Genomic DNA, 22,393 nt, shown 5'->3' with positions numbered 1-22,393 from the left:
TGGTTTATTTAAAGGTAATTTGCAAATATCGTTCACTTTAAAATCATCACTTGATGATGATGCTGACTACATAATTTAATCTAGCCTATTCTGGTGTTCTGTACAGTGGAATAGTTTGTGGGCTGGTCTTTTGATCAGACTGTTTTGATTCGTGTATTGTTGTATCATGGTTTGTTCTTTTTTATTTCTGAATACTGTGATAGATGTGAATATATATGTGCGTGTTTACAAGTTCTTTCTCTCCCTCACTGTCTCTCCCCACCCCCTTTCTGAGACCAGGCTGGCCTCATATTCACAGAGATTCGCCTGCCTCTGTCTCCCAAGTGCTGGGATTAAGTGTGGCCCACTCCCTTTTTTTGATAGACATTTGGTCTGATCCTGTCTGAGGCTGTCGTTAAAGCCACTCTGGACAGTGCTTCCCAAGAGATCTTTATACGCACACGTGAATACCCGAGTGTAGACTTGCGGGTTGAGAGGGCAGGTATGTTTTGGTGTAGAAGAAATTGCCAGACCTTTTCCCAAGTGCTCAGCCCTCTGCATTTAAGAACTCTGCTTGCTGGACTTCCCTGCTGACGTTAGATGTTGTCCTGTTTGATGTTAGCTTTGCTGGTGGGTGTGTAGTTGCAATCCATTGTGATTTTAATTTATATTTCCTTGATGACTAAAGATATTGAACACCCACTCATGTGCCTATTGGCTGTTTGCATGCATTCCTTTGTGACATGTCTACTCAAGAAGTCTGTTGCTTGTTTTTAAAAAAATGAGTTATTTGCTTTTATACTATTTAGTTCATGAAGTTTGTTACTCTGGATAGAAGTTCTTTCTCAAATGTGTTTTGTAAACACTCTCTTCCAGTCTGTAGTTTGAATGGAGGGTTTTTGTTTGTCTGCTTATGGGATGCTGGAAAATGAACCCAGAGTGTACATAGGCCAGCCAAATGTGCTGTCTTCCCAGCACTTGTGTACCACTGCTCTGTAGTCCCAGCTCTGAGCAGATGATCATTCATTTATTCATTCATTCATTCATTTACCAATGTATTTATTTATGAGTCAATGTATTTTGGGGGGGGTTTGCTCATGCCATTGTGTACCTTGTGGAAGTCAGTTCTCTCTTCTATCAGGTAGGTCTCAGGTATTGACCTCAGTTGTCAGGCTTTGCGGCAGGCCCCCTTCCCCACAGAGCCATCTTGTTGGTGCAGAAAGTTTGACATTATTATTATTATTATTATTATTATTATTATTATTATTATTATTATTAATTTTATTTTTATTTGTATGTGTGTATGTGTGTATATGTGTGTGCCATGTGTGGGTGGGTGCCTGAGGAGGTCAAAGGGTGTCAGATCTCCTGGAGCTGGAATTAGAGGCAGTTAACATGGGTGCTAAGAACCAAGCTCAGGTCGTCTGGAAGAGCAGCATGTGATTTTAACTGCTGGGCCATCTTTCCAGCCAGAAAGTTCTGATTTTGATGAAGCCAAGTTTATCACTGTTTTTTCTTACCTTAAAGCTGTCTTAGTGGTCTCACCTAGAAGATTATTAATTAGCTTTACCCTGAGCTCTGTGGTCTGTTCTAATGTGTGTTTATGTATAGTGAGGGCGGTCACAGGTCTTACCATAAATTCATCAGGCTGGCCCCGTAGCCCTGGCTCCTACATTGGGTCTCTTAGGACTTATCCCCAACTGCGCTCCTTCCTCATACTGAAATGACTGGAATCCAGGGCAGGAGGCAGGAGATATGGCTCTAATCCAGTGAGTTTTGGTTGTTAGTCTATAGACAGTCGTCTCTCGGATGGTCCTCCAGTGGCATTTGCAAGTGCATGCTTCAGTCAGGACTTACTGCGTCCATTATGCTCAGCTCTCTCTTTCCTTGGAGTGTCTGGACAAATGGGATTCTCTGGCTTCCTCCCACAAAACAATGCAAGTGCAAGCATGATTTTAGAATTGAGGCTGATGTCTTAGTCATGGAAGCAGTAAGTATAACACAGACGTCACAGACCATGCACAGCACGTACGGACAGATCATGTTTCATCAGTACAGAAGTGCTGCTGAAGCTACAGATTGGAGGAAGATGTCTGTAAGACATCTGATAAAGGGCTTGTATTTGGAATAGATAGAAAACTCTAATACCAGTATACTTAAAAAAAATAAAGGTAGGTAAACCAATTTTTCAGAATGGCCCAAGACTTGAGTGGACACTTCACAATGGAAGATAATGGTAAGATTTTAAATTTGTAACACCTAAAATTACTGACTTTAGTAGTGATTTGGGCAGTGAATTGATGATGGGGGATTCGAGAAAAGTCAACGCCATCGCCTGGTGTAGGATGGAGATGATAACGTCCAAGAGGAGCTGAGCATGACAGCGCACGCCTGTAACCTAGCACTTGGGAGGCTGAGGCAGGAGATTCATGTTAGTGAGTTCCAGACCAGACTTGAGAGGTAAATGTCCAAAAAACAACCAGCAGTTGTTAGGATCCGTTCTGAAGAGTAACTGGAAGAAATGAAAGTCAAGAAGGAGATTCCATCCTGGGTTATCAAGAAATTATCAGCAAAAACAGGGCAGATAAGGGCCATGGGGGAGAGGTCACTTGGAAACTTTGTAATGCTTTGAAATGTTTATTTATGTTGTGTAGAGGTCAGAGGACGGCTTCATGGAGTCAGTTCTCTTCTACCTTTATGTGAGTCTTGGGAATTACACTCTGGTGTCAGACTTCGAGGTGAATACCTTCACCCACTGAGCCACGTCACTAGCCCTGGGGTGCTTTTAAGTTCCAAGTGAGAGTGATCAGCAGACAGACAGTTGCCAGACACGCTCAGCACACACTGGGTGGAGTGGGGTGGCCGTGCGGCCATGAAGCTATTGGCTGTGTTTCTTTGGTTCTCCCTCCGTCTCTCTCTGACTCCAATAGGGTGACTCTAAGCAGAGTATAGAATAGGATCCGTGAGGTCAAAAAGAAAGCCCACTGAAGTGTTGTAAATTCTTGGAGAGTTTAGGAAAAATCCCGACCATGTTTTGGACCATTTGCTAGTGGTCTTTGATTCATTCTGAGTTGACCTGTAAATTTTTCTTTTTTCTCCTTCTCTCCCTCACATCTTTCTTTTCATAAGAAGATACCCAGTTTGTGAGCACCGTTCATTGTCAGGATGACACTTCCCCTGTTGAATGGTCTTGGCATCCTTCTCTTGCCTCCTGCCAGTACCATTGTTGTAATTCTGGCTGCACAGAACAAGCCAGGAAATGTTCCGTGTTAGTCTGCTGGTTGATGCCATGGCAAAAGCCCTTAGACTGGATAGCTTAATTCTTTTTCAGATTTTATTACTGTTTTCTGTGTTTGAGTGTTTTGTCTACATGCGTGTGCCCCATGTGCATGCAGTGTCTGCAGGGGCCACAAGAGGGCACCCGATCTTCTAGGACTGGAGTTACAGAGGGTTGTGAACTTCAGTGTGAGTGCTGGGAATTGAACTTGGGTCCCCTGGAAGAACAACCAGTGCCTTAACTGCTAAGCCATCTCTCCCATCTCCAGACTGGATAGTTTAAACAACAGTAATATTCTCAGTAGAAGTTCAGGATCAAGCTTTACTCCGGGCTGGAGTGTTCTCTTCTGACCTGATATGTCTGGCTTCCCTCCAAGGCTCCCTCCCATAGTATGCTGATGTCTTCTCATGAAGACACAGTCAGTTAGACTCAGAGCCTCCCGTGTGCTTCCATGGTGCTTCATTACTTCTTCAAGGCGCTGTCTCCAAAGAGACTCATACTTAAGGCATTTATTTGGTGGCTTGGACTTTAGCATGGGATTTCAGGGAGACACAGTTCAGACTATGAGATGCTCCTTCAGTGTCTTAGAAAGATTGGTGTAAATTCTGTGTGTTTTATAGGGCTCACTGGTTCTGATCTTTATTTGATTTTTTTATTTTATTATTATTATTTTTTGAGATGGGGGTCTTGTGTATTCTAGACTATCCTTGAACTGGGATTGCAGTTCTGTCTGAGCATTTTTGACTACCAATTCAATGTTGGACCTTCCTTCTCCTTTGGCACGGGTTTTGGTGGTTTGCGGCTCTAGCACTGAGTGCATGAGTTGAGGCTGCTGGTGTGTAGTTGTTCATGGTTTTCCCTCAGGGCCTTAGCTCGCTTCCTGTTTTTATAGTCTTGGTGCTAGTGTTCCTACTCGCACGTTTGACTCTATAACTTGAATACTTTGTCCTGTTTCCTTAGTTTAGGTACAGGCTATCAAATTTAGAGCATTTTACAAAAACCCAGCTTCTGGTGTTGATTCTTTGTTTTTTGTTTATCTCTGCTTTCAAACCTCAGTAATCTTTTTCTTACTAAGTGTAGTTTCCTCTTTCTCTAGTTCTGGTTCTTATGGGAGGAATTCGGATAGCCCAGACTAGCCTTGTTTCTGTGTAGCTAAGGATGGCTTTGAACTTCTCATTTGCTTGCCTCTATTTCTGGAGTGCTGGGCATCCAGGCAGGTGCTACCACACCTAGTTCTGTGGCATGCTGGGGGTAGAACCATGCATGATTGATGGATGAGAACTGTCCCGCTGAGCTGCAGCCCTATCCTGTATCTTTTTTTTTTTTTTAAGATTTATTTATTTATTATATATAAGTACACTGAAGCTGTCCTTAGATACACCAGAAGAGGGCATCAGATCTCTTTACAGATGGTTGTGAGCCACCATGTGGTTGCTGGGAATTGAACTCAGGACCTCTGGAAGAGCAGTCAGTGCTCTTAACCACTGAGCCATCTCTCCAGCCCTATCCTGTATCTTTTTAAAAAAGAATTATTTATTTAAAAATTTTATGTACATGAGTTCACTGCAGCTGTCTTCAGACACACCAGAAGAGAGCATTGGATTCCCATTACAGATGGTTGTGAGCTGCCATGTGGGTGCTAGGAATTGATAAAGTTTGAATTTTATTAGCTGTATAATTTTCCATTTCTTTTTTTTTTAAAGATTTAATTACTTAATATATATATAGGTACACTGTCTTCAGACACACCAGAAGAAGGCATCAGATCCCATTACAGCTAGTTGTGAGCCACCATGTGGTTGCTGGGATTTGAACTCAGGACCTCTGGAAGAGCAGTCAGTGCTCTTAACCACTGAGCCATCTCTCCAGACCTAGTTTTCCATTTCAGTTCTCTTATCTCATCCCATGTTTGCACCTATTTATAGGAGCACAGGAGGGTGAGAATATTTCCTAAGTGGACTTGGCACATTTTTCAAGTTTTCTCAAGAGACCTAAGGAACATAGGTGGTAAAAGGCCATCAGAGACCTGAGTCAGCTAAACTGTCCAGGTCCACGGTCTCTGTTGGTCCTGAAGAGAATGTGTGTGGCCCTAGATCTGTGCAGAGAAGAAAAGCGCCGTGAGGCCAGGCTCTGTGCTGTGTCTTTCCAGTGATAGTTGTGTTTTGCTCCTGCTCATCCTTCCAGTCTCTCTGGTGTCACCCAAGTCCTCACTGATGATCAGTTCAGTAAGCAGGCACATGGGTCAGAGGTGGAAGTGCCTTTCATTCAGAGTTTAGCTTCTGCCACCTTCTGTCCTGTCCCTGCCCAGTTTGCCCAGTTAGGGGAACTTGGGATTCCTGATCACCCGTTTTCAGCACTCCTAGGGCTCACCTTGGAACCATCAGGAGACAGCTGTTCAATGTGCTAATGCTCACCCCTCTCCCCCACTGCAGGTTTTCAAGAACCCCTATGAGGTGGTGACAGTGCTGCTGATTCAGACCCTGGGGGCCTTGGTGCCCTCCCTGCCTATGTGCCTCAGTGAGGCTGTGGAGAGAGCGGGACCAGAGCTGGAGCTCACCAGACTACTGGAGTTTTATGACACTACTGCCCACTTTGCCAAGGGGCTGGAAATGGCGCTGCTCCCCCATCTCCGTAAGCACTCCTACTTCCTGCCTTACTTCTGGCTGGTCTTGCCTTGTGTTTGAGGCCTGGATTCGTTTACTGTTTCTAGTAGCTGTGGAAGAGAAAGGGTCACGGGGAAGCGTTCCCATGAAAATATCGACAACATGGAAGCGGGGCTCAGTCAGTGCTGACCAGGAGCTTCACATACTCCAAGGCAGTGACAGACACTTCTGCTGTCCCTGACAGTGTGACAGAGGTTTACTGTGGAGGCATGAGTGGCAGTGAGCTGGCGACAGGTTTCAGTGGGAGGATCGTCGTCTTTTTAAGTCAGAACCTCAGACGGTTTAACGTAAGCAGTAAGTTTGGGAGAGCACATGGGCTAGAGACGGGGACTTGGAAGGGAAGCAGCAGCAGCTGCCCGGGGGCCAGACCAGGCCTGAAGTGACTGTGGGGAAGGATAGGCATCCTGGCAGGCGGTTAGGCAGAGCACAGCTCATCCCGCTTGGGGACGTGCTGTGTGGGATGCCGAGCTTTCCAGCTGATTTCCACCTGTGTAAAAAGCATCATAAACATAGACCTCGTGACACATGCTGCTGTCAACTCAGGAAACTGCTTCAAGAAGGCCTCATTCTGCCATGTGGCTGCTGTGTGTCACAGACTTGGTTTATTTAATAGTTATTCTCTTTAATTACACTGTTTAATTGCCTGTACATTCCAGGGAGTGTGTTTATTGTTCAGGTTCCTGGTGATTCATGGGTGTTGTGGCACACTCACTGGTCAGACCTCACTTGTGGGAGGCGCACAGTCATGTGGCTGGTTTCCTGAGAACTGTGATGCCCTGGCCCAAGTGGCTACAGAGTGCTTAGACTGGGCACCCTGCTGGAGCAGGCTGCTCAGGGGAGGGCAGGGAGCAGGTTGCACTCCTCCCCACAAATGAACTTTCTTTCTCTCTCTTTTTTTTTTTTTTCTTTTTTCTTTTTTTCGGAGCTGGGGACTGAACCCAGGGCCTTGCGCTTGCTAGGCAAGCGCTCTACCACTGAGCTAAATCCCCAACCCCAACAAATGAACTTTCTTAAAGACATGAGAACCACCCTCTGAAGTCAGTGAGAAAGCTTAGATTCCCAGCCATTCCAGCCGAGGGCTTCAAACCATTGTTTGTATTGTTTTAAATCAAAAATGCTTTTGGAAGGATGGGTGTGGTGGTGTATACATTTCAGCACTCAAAAATATGTTGTGTTCAAATCCAGTCTGGGCTACATCTCAAAATGATAACTGAGCCAGTGCAGTGATACACAACTTTAACCTTAGCATTCCAGAGACAGAGGCAGGAGGATCTCTGTGTCTGAGGTTTGCCTGGTCTACTGAGTGAGTTCCAGGACACCAAGGGATTCACTGAGAAACCCTGTATTGAAAAACAATGCAAAATAAAATAATCCTGATAAGAGAGAAAGAGCATGACAGTGATCCACAACTTTATCAGAGAGAGAGAGAGAGAGAGAGACAGAGAGAGATAGAGAGAGACAGAGACAGAGAGAGAGAGAGACAGAGACAGAGAGAGAAAGAGAGAGTGTTCTGTTCTATTCCTTCTAGCGATTCTTAGTAAATACACACTGAAGTTGGGTATGCTGGTGCATGCCCGTGTTCCTGCTCCTTGGAAGGCTGAGGCAGGAGGATTGTGAATTTGAGCCTAGGGGGTTGTATAGTAAATTCAAAGCTAGTCTGAACTATGTAGTGAAATCCTATCTCAGAAAACTCAGTGTTTGCAAGCATTCATGTAAATATTAATATGTACTATAGATAATATATTTAACATACTTTATAAATATTTAACATATACTATATAATGTATAACTACTATATTATTTCATGAAACATTTATGCACTATATGTCTATATTATATGCTATACCATAATAATGCACATAGTATATAAATGTTTTTCTATTTATTGAGGCTGAGTTTCAATGTCTAGCTCTGGCTGGCCTGTTTGGAGCTCACTACATAGACCAGGCTGGCCTTAAACTCACAAGGATCCACTTGACTCTGTTTCACAAGTGCTAAGATTAAAGGCATGAGCCACCATGGCTAGCAAAATATTTTAAAATATTGGTTGTAGATAATTTTACTTTTTTTTTATTTTAAAATAATATAGTGTGTGTGCATGTGCACGTGTGCTCTGTGCTCTGTGTGTGTGTGTGTGTGTGTGTGTGTGTGTGTGTGTGTGTGTGTGTGTATGTGTGTGTGTTCAGTTAGCAAAGCCCCTGCCTCTAAGTGAGAAGTCCTGAGTTTAGCCCCAGCACTCATGCGAAAAGCTAGGCATGTCAACCCATGCTTGTGACTGGGAAGACAGAGGCAGGAGGCTCCCTGGGCTCCCTGGCTCCCTGGGCTCCCTGGGCTCTCTGGACTCTCTGGGCTCCCTGGGCTCCCTGGGCAGCTTGCTTAGCCTACTTGGTGAGCTCCAGGCCAATGAAAGACCCTGCCACAAATGAGGTGGATGGTGTTCCCAAGAATGATGCCCACCATTGACCTCTGGCCTCTACACATGTGGACAAGTACACCCACATTTAAAGAAGGAAAATAGAGTGGATATTTTCTTAGATTATTCTTATCATGAAACATGGATTCTAATGATTGCTTCATGACTACAACACCCTTTTTACATATTTGATTACTTGTTTGTTTTGAGACAGGGTCTCTACATAGCACTGTCTGTCCTGGAACTCACTATATATAGACCAGGCTGGCCTTGAACTCACAGAGATCCTCCTGCATTGCCTCCTGAGTGCTAGGATTAAAGACACACACCAGCATTCTTAACCCTATGGCTTACATTTTTTTAGCTACTATTTGAGTAAAACCCTTATAAACTGTCTCAAGAAACTTTCTGACCCAACCCTGAGGCTCTAGGAGAAGTTTAGGGTTGCAGTTGCCCTTCTGGGAACATTGAAAGGTGCCTGTCACACTTGTGTCTTATGCTGTTCATCAAGGTGAGTGGTACACCCCCCACCCCCACCCCTCACCCCCATCCCCGCCCTCTCCAGCACTGTGTTCTTTCTTTCTTCCATCATTTCCTGGCTCTTAGATGTTTAAAGATGTATTACTTTAAATTTTTTACTTTGGTTGTTAATGTTTGAAAATTATATTATAAAAGTTCTAATTCTTTCCTCCTGATTACTTATTCTTTATATATTCATCTGTTTGGGGACTTAATCTATTTCTCATTAATTTTTTAGAGCAATTCATTTAAAGCAATATATTATTGAGTACATTTATAAAAAGCAATAAAATATGTAAAAAATTCCTGGCAAAGAATCTGTAATACAGATGGAAATTTCCTCTAATGCCATTGTTGAAAATTTAGTATATGTTTCTAAAAGATTCTTATATGGTGGACTTTCCCCAGTTATTTATCAGATATGTTACATCTTTAACTTCTTTATTATTTAATAGTTAATACATATACATGATCCAATTTAAAACAAGTGAAAGACTTGAATAGAAAGCAAGTTTAAAAAACAGTTTAGGTTCATGCATTTCTTGCTTTTGTCTTTTGGTGTATATGAGTGTTTTGCCTGAATGTTATATGTATATATGTCATGGACGTGCCGGATGCTTATAGTGGACAGAGGAGGGTGTTGGGTCCCTTTGAACTAGATTTACAGATGGTGTGAGCCACTGTGTAGGTGCTGGGAACTGAGCCTAGGTCCTCTGAAAGAGCAGTGGCAATCACCACTGAGCCACCTCCAGCCTTAGGCTGGTTTCATGATCATTATACCATATGTATTTATTACACAGAATCGTGACAAGGAAATGGCCATCTTCCTTTCCATCCAGGAGTAGCATTTGTGTGTTTAACTGTGCATTTGTATACATACTAAATTTGTATTTTTGGCTTTTTGAGACAAGGTCTCATAGTTCAGGCTGTCCTTTAACACACTATGTGGCAGAGAGTGACCATAAACTCCTGATCCTTCTCAGGTACTGCAAATACAGGTACAGATAGGCACCACTGTGCCTGGCTTCTAGATATGTTTACAGTAGAATGTTTTGCTACCATTATCATACCCAAATGTTAATATCTAGTATATAGTTTGTCTTCAGCTTTGCCAGCTCTGCAGAGGTCTTTCTAGTTGTTTCCTTCTCTGCCTCTCTCTGAGAGCTACGTTAGTGTACATTGGACCTCTTGATGCCCCTAATCTAACAGTCAGTTCATCTTTGTCTTTTCGTGACATTGATATCTTCGAAAATTCTTGTAGAATTCCCCATACCCTAGAATGCTGTCTTTTCCTCTTATGGTTAGCTTTTATATCAAACATGTTGGCATCATACACTGTACTGATACTAACATGAGAATCCTGCCACACCATAGCAGGAGCACAGCAGTTATGTGTGTGGTTATGTGCACAAGAGCCCAGGTGCCCACGGAGGCCAGAGGCACCAGATCTCTTTGAACCTGAGTTAAAGGTGACCGTGAGCCACCTCATTTGGTTGGTGCTAGGGTGCTGGGGAACAAAACCAGGTCCTTTGAAAGAGCAGAACATGTTCTCAGCTGCCAAATCACCTTTCCATCCCCAGGTTTGGTGTTTTGAGATAGTCTCGTGTAGCCTAGGCTGTGTAGCAGAAGATGACCTGGAATGCCTCCATGACAGCTCTGACGTGGACATGCATCACACTCCAGGCCTAGGAGTTTTCACTTGAATCTGGGATCTTACTGCGATGGGCACAGAAGCTCTGGGGCGTGGCTTCTCTAACACTCGTTGTAACAGAGTTCAGCTTTGTGGATCACAGAGGCTTCCATGACTGAGAAAGCAGATTAATGTGACATAGGCACATCAGGGAACGTTCCGGCAGAATACCTTTGCCCTATTGTTTCTAGCAGCCAGTTTAGATTATTACTATATTTTAATTTCTTGTTTCTTACAGAGGACCACAACCTGGTGAAAGTTGTTGAGCTGGTGGATGCTGTATATGGTCCGTATAAACCCTACCAGCTGAAGTACGGTGATCTGGAGGAGAGCAACCTTCTCATACAAATCAGCGCGGTGCCTCTGGTAATGTCTGATTACACTGCAGTTCGGCTACTAGCCACGTATCAAGCATTCTGTGAGCTGCTCTTGGCTGTGCATAGTGGAGGGTTGGGGTGAGACTGAGTGTTTATAAAAGGGAAGAAGGAAGAAGGCTGGCTGTCTTGTAATGAATGCCTCAGGTACTCACACAGTCCAAGAAAAGCTTCCATTTTTGTTTCAAATCAACAGTCAAAAGATAAAGCTAAACAAACCAGAGAGACTTAAATCATAAATCCATCTCATCTACTTAATGATTTTGCCTTAGGTTGGTCACGGACATCTCTGCATCAGATAGCGCTTGTGCTCAGGTTGTCTGAGGTGTCCAGCATGAGGTGAGCCACAATGGACAGTATTGAAGTCTGCCATCTCTAGGTAACCTACCTAGAATGTGTGCTCTGCCTCGGTTCTGTCCCTGCTCTGCAGGAAGTGTGCCCCTCTGTCACACTTCTTTGGAGTGTCTAATACAGGGAGATTTATCCCAGATGTAAGACTATCAGAAGTACCAATTTATTAATCATAGAAAAAGAGAAAAGAAATGAAGAACATGAGTGAGGATGAGTGTCTTAGCTAGGGTTTCATTGCTGTGAAGAGACAACGTGACCATGGCAACTCTTATAAAGGAAAACATTTAGTTGAGGCTGGCTTACAGTTTCAGAGGTTTAATTTATTATTGTCATGGCAGGAAGCATGGCAGCTTGCAGGCAGGCTTGGTTGTGGAAAAGGAACTAAGAGCTCTACATCTTGATCCAAGGACAACAGAAGCAACTGTCTGCCACACTGAATGTCGTTTGAGCATATGAAACCTCAAAGCCCACTCCCACAGTGGCATACTTCCTCCAATAAGACCACACCTATGTATAGTGTCGCTTTCTATGGGCGAAACATTCACACACATGAGTTTCTGGGGGGGCGGGGGGACACCTATTCAAACCTCTACAATGAGCTAAATTTTGGTTATATTTTAATGGCAGAAGTTAATTTCTGTGCATTGTTCTCTCTCTCTCTCTCTCTCTCTCTCTCTCTCTCTCTCTCTGTGTGTGTGTGTGTGTGTGTGTGTGTGTGTGTGTGTGTGTGTGTGTGTGTGTGTGTGTGTGTATTTGGTTTCTTAGGTGGTTTACCCACAGATGAGTGACCTTGCCACTCTTCCCATGTTAATGTTGCTAGGTCCTCTGTGTTAGCGCTATCTCGGCCAGCATTCTCCAGCCTGATGAAGCTTTTGCTTATCTATATCTACTGCTCAGGAACACGGGGAAGTGATTGACTGCGTTCAGGAGCTGAGCCAATCTGTGCACAAGCTCTTTGGCTTGGCATCTGCAGCTGTTGACAGATGTGCCAAATTCACCAATGGCCTTGGGACCTGTGGACTGCTGACAGCCTTGAAGTCCCTCTTTACCAAGTAAGACTGAGGGAGCTGGGGGTCAGGGGGAGGCAGGCCAGGCACAATGGAGGGTCCTGTCTGTTCCAATTAAGAGTGTGTTCTGTGTTCCTCCTGTGAACCCTTGGGAAACGTCTGTACCTGAGCCCACGAGCATATTCTTAAGGATGCTCAGTGGAGCATCATTTGCATAGGTGGGGCACTGGAACCTGTCCATTCATTGGGCTGTGACTAAATACATAATTGAAAATATCAGGTGAGCCAGCTGTGGTGTCACATGCCTTTAATCCCAGCATAGAGGCAGAGGCAGGCAGATATCTGTGAGTTTGAGGCCAATCAGATCTCCATAGTTTAAGGCTAGACAGGGCTATGTGGAGAGACCCTGTCTTAAAAAGCAAAAGCATAAACACACACACATACACAAATTAATTAAAAATTAAAAAGTGATATAAATAGCCTTTAGGTAAAAGCTACTTATAAAAAATATCATCCATCTGTCTGAAATGCCCCAGCCGTCAAATTCATAGAGAAAACCAGAACAGGTTCCTGTTGCCTGGGAAAACCTAGGGGAGATGGAGGTTACTGTTACTGAAAAGGTTGGGTTGTCATCTGAGGCAGAGTGTGATTTTCATTTATGAGGATTTTGGTTAAATGCCCAATACTCAAAAAGTAAAACTAAACACTTGTTTTTGAAAGAAAGAAAAAGAGAAAAGGAGAAGTTTAGTCACACTTTTGTTAGAAGAATAAGGAAGAAATATAGGGCTGAGGCATGAGGGTCCCGGGGGCAACATGCTCCAGTGTTTATGTAATGTCTTTGGACCAGATCTGGCCCCCGACCCCCATCTCTGTCCCCTCAATTCCTTCCCTCTCTACCCCACCACTATCCCATGTGCGCTCTTTCTTTTTTATACCCAGGGTCTGCCTAGTACTGCCAGTGTACACATGTGTGTTGGGCCATGTACTGGTGCACGGGTAGCCTCTTGGGGGCTGCACCTCTGAAGAAGCTAGCTGTCCTTTCCCAGCAGCCCTCAGCCACCAACAGCTCCTCAGCTAGGGCCAGAACTTCATCCTTGCCCCTCCTACCTGTGCTTGGATTTTGGCAGTCTTGATCTTGTGCTGGAATCATACATGCAGTTGCAGTGAGTTCACTGTGCAATTGTACTCTCATGTCCAGCACATAGTATTTCTCTGCACATGTCCGCTACCCGTGGCTCTTACAGTCTTTCCATGTCCTCCTCCCTGATGACCCCTGGGTCTTGGGTGGGATGTGAGAAGCTGTTTCATTCAGAGTGGAGTGCCTTATAGTCTCTTACTCTTTACACAGTGGCTAACTATGAGTCTCTCTGCTAATCTCCATCTACAGTGAAAAGACGCTTCTGTGGTGAGGACTGAGAGGTGCATAACCATGCATATAAAGATGACAGTTTAGAGGACAGTTTACTACTCTGTCCATTTAGTTGAGTGACCGTATTAGGATTTTCCTTGAACCTGTGCCCTAGCCAACCACAGGTGTTTGCCTTTGCTAACAGTACAAGGCAGTACACGGCTTCCACCTTATGGATCAGGTCTTAAATCCACTTAGAAAGTGCTTGATTGCTTCCTTAATATTCAAATAACACAGTGGGCATATCTTGCTCTGACACCATTCACTATCAAATAAAAACAAAGCAAAGCAAACCCAACAGTATTTGGTATGTGCTGCGTCTTATTGATTTGTTGGTCAGTGGAGTTCCAGACTCTTCCAAACAATATGAATTATTACCATTGCTCTTGGTTACCCTTTAAAATAGATAGTAAGACTCTACTGCTGAGAACATCACATATTTGAATCATAGCACATGGAGAAACCAAGCTGGTTCTAACTGGGAAGCTCCCTACTGGAGGCTTTCACAGTGCTGGAAGGTTCTGTGCACACTGCCTGGGGCTATAGGGAGAAAGATCATCATGGTCTTATCCACCTGTGAACTTGACAAGCTGCAGATAAATTGTGATGTTCTCCAAGCTTCCCTGTGGTCATTTGTTTCTCCATTAAGTTGCCCTGCATTTCCAGACTCCTTTACTGAACTGAATGCTGTTTTGCTCAGGATACTAGGGAGCTCTTATCATTCCAGAAATACAAGACTCACCTTGTGAGCCCAGTGTTCTTGACTGTGGCCATTAGCCCCGCCCTGGGCAACCCTGTTGAGGCCATAGGGTTAGAGGTTTGAACCCAGATGTGCTTCTAGTAAGAGAAGCATTAATACTGAGTATAGTGTTTACTTATTTATTTTTATTTTTTAGGCTTATTTATTTTGTGTGTATGAATGTTTTGCCTGCATATCTGTTTTTATTTTTTGTTTTTATTTTTTGAGACAGGTTTTTCTGTGTAGCTTTGACTGTCCTGTAACTCACTATGTAGACCAGACTGGCCTCGATTGCATGTCTGCTTGTCCATGGAGGTCAGAAAGCAGCATTGGATTCTGGGGACCTGGAGTTACATATGGTTGTGAGCTGCCATGTAGGTTCAGGGAACTGAACTCAGGTCCCCTGCAAGAGCAGCTTGTGCTCTTAATCATTGAGCCAGGCTTCCAGGGTTCCCCCATCCCCTCTTTTTTTATATCTAAAGTCTATTATGCTTTTAGACATAATTCTCCCTAATAAAAAAGGTAAAAATATGCATCTCCTCTGTCCAATTTTAGTCCTTTCCACAAAAGCAGTGTGTTGGAACGCTTCGGTTCAGGTTTTCTGACTCTTGGCAAACAAGGAAGACTTGTCAACTTCTAAAACACTGCCTGTGGCCTCAAGCTTTCAGGGTGCTCTCTCTCTCTTCAGCTCTTAGTCCTCTGAGCACTGACTAGATTTACTTTTCTTCTGTTGTTTTTATGATTGCAAAATAATTCATATTTGTATTAAAATTTACTGTATACGAAAGAATATGGGGCAACAGGCCATCGTTTGTAGAATTTGGATACTATCAGTATTACTGAGTTTAGTGGAGTTTGTAGAATTTGGGTACTACCATTATTACTGAGTTTAGTGGAGTTTGTAGAATTTGGATACTATCATTATTACTGAGTTTAGTGGAGTTTGTAGAATTTGGATACTATCAGTATTACTGAGTTTAATGGAGTTTGTAGAATTTGGGTACTATCAGTATTACTGAGTTTAATGGAGTCGAAGCTAATTTTGTCAGGTTCAAGTGGGTGAACTTCTGCTGTCAGGGGAGAGGAGGGCTTGGGGCAGGGCAGGGAGGATGGGGCAACACATATGGCCTGACTTGAGCTCTGGTCCTGCACGCTAAACTGGCCCATAAGTGGCTGTGGAAAAGTGGCTTCACAGCTGTGGCAGCACTCCGAGCTGGAGTTGGCTCAACCTGGGCTCACTTGGACTCAGCCTGCGCCTGGCACCCGGAGGCAGGACTGTGTACCGGTCACTGCTCCCCTCTGAGTTTCAGTGTCTTTGCTTTGATGGCCGTGCCTGTGAAGGAAGCGATTGTAGTCGACATCCCCAACAGTGAGTAACTCTCTGCTGATGGACACCTGAAGCTGTGTGTTGTGAAAGCCAGTGGAAGAGTGTAATATAATATTATATATGTATATAGTGATACAAGTTACACTTATGTTTTGAATTCTGGACTAAAGGACAGTGAGATTTCCTGCCTGCTCAGCATCCCAGGAGCTCTGTCATGGAAGCTTCCTGTCAGTAGCCTGTTCTTGGCACACTTGTCATAGCATCTGGCTGCTGACAGTTGTTTAATTTCTCACAACCGAAGCAGTTATATCTCCTCAATTTTGCTGCCAGTTTGCTCTTGAGGCCTCTACTCCCTGAGGAATTGTGGTTTTCAGCTTTCTCAGCTAAAGCCTGGGAGGTCTTTGTAAAGGAGGTTGAGTGGTTGTATAGTATCTACAGGCTGTGGGGTGTCTGCAGCTGTGGGATGTCTGCAGTTGTGGGTGTCTGCAGCTGTGGGGTATCTACAGCTGTGGGGTGTCTGCAGCTGTGGGGTGTCTGCAGCTGTGGGGTGTCTGCAGGTGGTGGAGTGTCTACAGCTGTGCAGTGTCTACAGGCTGTGGGGTGTCTGCAGCTGTGCAGTGTCTGCAACTGTGGAATGTCTACAGCTGTGCAGTGTCTGCAGCTGTGGGGTGTCTGCAGCTGTGCAGTATCTGCAACTGTGCAGTACCTATAGCTGTGGAGTGCCTGCAGCTGTGCAATGTCTATAGCTGTGGGGTATCTGCAAGCTGTGAAGTGCCTGCAACAATGGAATATCTACAGGCTCTAGGGTGTCTGCAGCTGTGGGGTATCTGCAGCTGTGGGTGTCTGCAGCTGTGGGGTGTCTACAGCCGTGCAGTGTCTACAGGCTGTGGGGTGTCTGCAACTATGGAATATCTACAGGCTGTAGGGTGTCTGCAGCTGTGGGGTGTCTGCAGCTGTGGGGTATCTGCAGCTGTGGGGTGTCTACAGCTGTGCAGTGTCTACAGGCTGTAGGGTGTCTGCAGCTGTGGGGTGTCTGCAGCTGTGGAGTGTCTGGGTCAGTTCTTCCACTTCAGAATGAATGTATGGCCTTTCTCTTCACTGCACAGATTCCTTTCCAGGCCACAGACATCACATTCTGCTCTGTTCTCTTAGAGCTGTTGGTTTGGGGAGGGAGGGAAGTTAGACTCCTTTTGATGCACAGATGTTATATGCATTCTTGACTTCCAGAGGACACAGCCCTTATCTGTCCTCTTCCTAATTCTCCTGAGGACATAGGAGGAAATTTACTCCCTTAAAAACATGCCTTACCAGGGGTTTTCATTTCATGCTTTTCAGAGATTGTATGCTGTTTTATTTGTAAAATGATACAGATGGCATCATTATATCCATTTTAGAGATGAGAAAACTGAGGTCTAATGCCCAGAGTTGTGCACCTGTGTCACTCATCTGGGAACTGTTCCCAGGGTCTTCTGCCCAGACCATTGCCAGTTGCTAGAGACGTAGTAATGACATAGAGTGCAGCCCTGTTCTACAAAGTTGATGGTTAGAACAGCAATACAGCGCTGTTCACGGGGCAAACAAACACTAAGTAAGCCATTTAGTGACGTGTGGGAGTAGGGGAGAGGAGCAGCATGTGTACGAGCCTCCTCAGTGCAGCCTGTGAGGGCGTCCACCTTGAGTCTAACGCTGTGCTCCTGGGTGCCCTTTCCTCCTGCCGAGCTTTAGTCTTCTTGACTGGTCTAGACTGAAGATCTGCTTGCAAAAGTTCCCTGATGTCAGTAAGTGCATCGAGGTGGGGCTGTGTGCTCCGCAGTATTCGTAGAACCTGTTTCTGAAAACGTGCATGTGCTTGGATGAGGGGTTACTTCACAGCAGCATCTCTTACCTGGTTGGTCAGTGGATTCCATTTGGTGGTCTTCCCCTCCTTCCTCATTCTGAGTATCCCCTGAAGCTGCCCTGTCCTTTATGGCCTGGAGAGTTCTCTATAGTCAGAGGCCCCTAAGAGTTCTTGACTGACATGTGCAAGGCCCATGGTTTGTCCACAGCTGTGGAATTCCAGCTGTCATTTTCCTCTTCTTCCCTAGGTATGTGTCTCACTTCACCAATGCTCTCCAGTCGATCCGAAAGAAGTGCAAGCTGGATGATATTCCTCCCAACTCCCTGTTCCAGGAGGATTGGACCGCTTTTCAGAACTCTGTCAGGTAAGGTGGACCTTGCAGCGCAGTATGCACCATTGCAGCAAGCAGCTTGGCCATAAAACGGTCTGCAAAATATGTGTGGTTTTTTTTTTTTGTTTGTTTTGTTTTGTTTTGTTTTCTTTTTCTTTTTTTTTCGGAACCCAGGGCCTTGTGCTTGCTAGGCAAGCGCTCTACCACTGAGCTAAATCTCCAACCCCAAATATGTGTGTTTAGTTTCTTTCTGTGCCTACGTCTGTCTGTCTGTCTGCCTGCCTGCCTGCCTGTTTGTCTGTTTTGAGGTGGGGTCTCTTTGTGTAGCCCTGCCTGTTCTAGAACTTGCTATGTAGACCAGGCTGGCCTCAATCACAGTAATTGGCTTGCCACTGCCTCCCAAGTGCTAGCTCAAAAGTGGGTGTGATCCTGGCTCAGTATCTTTTTTTTTTTAAGCTATTGCCTAAATTTAAGCAGCCAAACAAATTTAAGCAACTGTCAACAAAAAATACTAACAATTTCCTATAGCTTGTAAACTAGTTTTTATTAAATTTTTAAAGATTCATTTGTTTTTATTTCTTTGTATATGTTTGCATGTATGTGTCTGTGCACTATATGCATGTAGTATCAAAAGAGGCCAGAAGAGAGCATCAGAGCCGCTGGAATCAGCGTTAGGATGGTTGTTAGACCTTACATGGGTGTTGGGAACCGAACTTTTATCCTCTTCAAGAGCAGCAAGGGCTCTTAATTACTGAACCATCTCTCCAGCCGCTGGGAAATATTTAAAAAAATTCTTTACACATTTCTTTTCTTCTTCAGTAACAAACTCTTTTACATTTGGTATAAGATCCCCTTTCCCCAACCTGTGGTTTCCTTTCCAAAGTATACAGCTGTATTTTGGAGAGTACAGCTGAGCTGGTCTGTCCCGTTTTGGGTCTAAGAACCATATTCTTATCATATAAGAATGTCTTTGGAAAGGATCCTGCAGGAGTCAAGTAGCAGGGACTGAGCTGACCCTCTCATGTTGTCAACGACTGTACTCTGAGGAGCTCATGTGACTTTTGGGCCACGAGGCAGACATCCCCCCGCCTGAGGAGTGTAATCAGTAGGGTCTTGGGAAGATTTGGCCCAGGCATGTTCAGGTAAAAGGTCTTTGACTCATAGACACTACTTACCATCACAGCATTCAAAAGGATTTTGGATTAGTTACTACCATGTGAAGCAAACCGGACATAATTTAGATCTTTGAATTGCCTATAAAATTCAAAGCTGTGGCACAAACCAGCCTGCACTGTCACAGAGATTAGAGGGCTAGCAGCTGAAGTCCTTGACTGGCACGTCTAGAGAAACCTCTCTTTTCATGCCTCTGCATTCCAGGGGTAAGCTGGCCTTCATCCACTTACATGCCTTGCCTGACCGCTGGCCCCAGTGCCTGGGTGTGTCACATGGCAACGTCATGGTACATGCTGGCAGAGCTCAGCCAGCCACCGAAGGTTGTCAGGGTGAATCCAGGATCACCCAGGGTCATCTTGGGTTGGCATCTCATGGCCTCTGTTCTGGGCATTATGTGTATGGACTATGATGCTAACTGTATCCCCTTTCCCATGATGCCTTGGTATACTGGGAAATCCTCTGCACAAGGCTGCTCTGGTGCACCTGAGGCGAGTGGAATGTTTTACTTTCTCATAAACCTTTCTCATGATGGAATGCCCAGATACCCTGGTGATGACAGGCGCTTTCAGAGAGAGTTAAAAGTTAACGAGGCTTGAGATGTTTTGAATCTTTGGATTTGTCCCAGCATAATGGGTTTGCTGTTGAAGGACCAGTAACTAAAGTCTGAGAGCTGGGAAAATATTACTTCAAAATGCAAAGGTTATAAAATGCAGATGTACCAATCACTCAGGCTTATCTTGTAGACAAATGGGTTGGTTCTCATCTGCCTTTCATGTGTGACAGGAAGACAGTTTTCTATGCAAATAGTAGCTGTCTAGTAGCCATTGAGTGACACCTTTCTTCTATTTCAGATTTTAAACACTGGGTGCTTCTAGCCATTTTTTAAAGTTAAAACCCGGTATTTTGGAGCTGTAAAACTGCTTGAGAGAGCACTGGGTAGGATTGTGGTTCATGGCAGAAGTGTTAGTAACATGGTGGGGGTAGGGGGCATCAGCAGGAGGAACCTGCGCTCGCCTCTAACGTTCATTACATTTCGTGAAACATTTTGGAGAGGCGGTGTTGGAGCCCAGTGCCACCAAAGGAGCACATAGTTAGAATTTTTATGAATGAGACTGTGTTTGTCCTGTAAACGCTGGCATGCCAGGTAGTGCTTGAGCTTGAAGTGCTCTGTGTTCTGTTTAGGATCATAGCCACCTGTGGAGAGCTCTTGCGCCAGTGTGGGGACTTTGAGCAGCAGCTGGCAAACAGGTAGGAGGGGATGGCTTATTCTCCTTGCCTATCATTCCCCGGGGCTCTTGGCTGGGAGGTATTTGAAAGCCACAGGGCTTGAGGACTGTCTGTACCTAGACACAAGGTGTCATTACTGTCATCATTAAACATTTATTGAACACCTAAAAGGGCAAGGCTTATCCTACTTGGCAGTAGTCACATAAATCTGGTTAGATATGGAGGCGTCGGTCTAGATGAGGAAATAGTACACATTGTTTCCCTATTATATGTGGGTTAGGCTTCTACTTATGGTCAGTTATTGGGCTCAGAATAAATTTCCCCACAGAAAGCATGTTACAAGTGGTGACTAAGACCCTAGACAAGCCCAGAGGATAGAAATTAACCCAGGCAGCCTTGCAGTCCAGGTCCTGGGGTAAAATTCTGAGCTGCCAAGGAGTGTGAATCAAAGGAGAATTTGGGGGTCTGCTCTAAGAAAAACCCATTCTTCCTTCCTGCCTCTCTTCTAACACTGCCAGTGCTTTTTTATGTGATCCAGGGTTGCACCATTCAGACATTTCCCTACCATACTTCCTGGTTTCCTTGTTCATCTGTCCTGTAGGAATTAAGAAGCCTGGTGTGTGGGGAAGAGGTTAACTCTCTCTCTCTCTCTCTCTCTCTCTCTCTCTCTCTCTCTCTCTCTCTCTGTGTGTGTGTGTGTGTGTGTGTGTGTGTGTGTGTGTATTTTAGACAGGTCCATACTATGTTATAGGCCTAGGCTGGCCTAGAACTCACTGTGTAGACCAAGCTAGCCTTGAACTCACAGAGATCCACTTGCCTTTACCTCCCAAGTGCTGGGGTTGGGATTAAAGTGATACACGGCCATCCCCAGCTGAGAGGGGTATTGATTTTAGCTTTGTTTTCATCTGTCATTAGACTGTGAGTGTTGTTCTCATGCTTCCCTCTGTCACAGCGTCCTTCCACCCTGGCATTGTTCTAGGTTTATGTGTCAGACATCGCTCCTCTTCTGGGCATAGTAATTTTCCTTAGTCCTTTGCCTTCCAAAGGGTCAGAAAGGCTCTGGTCAGGAAGGTGAATGGGGAGTGCATGGCTGTGGATGAGCTAGGAGCTGCAGTTTGCATCCTAGAGAGAAGCTAAAAGGCTGGCTCTCTTTCATTGGGAGACCATGCAACTTCTGAAAGAAAGAGGTGTTGTCATTCTGGAAACATCGTCACCATCTATGTTCCCATCTGGGCCACAGCTTGGTGTGTGGCAACCACCCTGTAAAGCTTATCTTATCTCCCCATCTGTCTTACCTTAGAACCCAGACTCTAGCAGAGCCACTCCCCAGGGGCAGACAAGGGGCAAGGCAAAGCAGCCACACTGGGTAAGACTGACATCAGCTGTCACTCTTAAGATCTTTTTGCAAAAGAGTTATGGGCTGTGTAAATCAGAGCTGGGTGTCACCTCTTGTCCTCAGTGACTTGTGTGAGGTGCTATGGCTTCTCCTTAACTTCCTGGTGTTCTATACGGTCCTTTAAAACACTGGCACAAAAGTCCCTGATGTTCTGTTTGTGATGCTTTGGCTACCATTTTTAAGGTCCTTGTGGAATAGTTCCAATGGATAGTTGGGTTCCAGGAATTCACTGTAAATGTACAGGCCTTCATGGCTGAGGAGCTTGAGAGTCAGGGCTGTTTAGAGCTCTTCGGTATCCCTGCTGAACTACAGAGCCCGCTACAGTGCTGGGAAATCAAGTGTTTATCTCACCCAGGCTCAGGACACCAGTGGGATGAGATGGCCTTTACCTAGTGATGTCTGCATGGAGATGAGGCTAAGACTAGGTGCCATTAGTTCTCTGGCATTGGAATTGTGTTTACCTGGACACTTTACAGTCTTTGCTGCAGAAAGTGTGTCTAGCATGCCTTGTTTGTTTTAGCGTGGATGGCAAGCTGACACAGGGAGGCTGGGTTCCCCATGTACAGCCACTGATCCTTCACAAACAGCTGTTAAACCCTATCATGTGCCTGGCACTGTGCTGGGGCTGGGCGATGAAGCCACTCCATTCTGTCCTCATCACATCTGCAGGAGACAAGTGGTA

The 22,393-nt window shown here is 44.9% G+C and overlaps 1 protein-coding gene across 2 annotated transcripts in view; it reads left to right on the top strand.

Annotated features, from left to right (window-relative positions):
- The window catches only part of Cog7 (component of oligomeric golgi complex 7), a 59,659-nt gene that overhangs the window by 19,297 nt on the left and 17,969 nt on the right, over positions 1–22,393 (top strand). For both annotated transcript variants that reach the window (XM_039107165.2, NM_001033889.2), the window contains exons 7-11: positions 5,689–5,887; positions 10,780–10,907; positions 12,164–12,318; positions 17,832–17,948; positions 20,271–20,336. In XM_039107165.2, coding sequence (XP_038963093.1) covers positions 5,689–5,887; positions 10,780–10,907; positions 12,164–12,318; positions 17,832–17,948; positions 20,271–20,336 — 665 coding nt within the window. The remainder of the gene's footprint in view (positions 1–5,688; positions 5,888–10,779; positions 10,908–12,163; positions 12,319–17,831; positions 17,949–20,270; positions 20,337–22,393) is intronic.

This window comes from Rattus norvegicus, chromosome 1, assembly GCF_036323735.1.
Source record: "Rattus norvegicus strain BN/NHsdMcwi chromosome 1, GRCr8, whole genome shotgun sequence".
Classification (NCBI taxonomy): Eukaryota; Metazoa; Chordata; class Mammalia; order Rodentia; family Muridae; genus Rattus; species Rattus norvegicus.
This window is presented reverse-complemented; position numbering and strand designations above follow the sequence as displayed.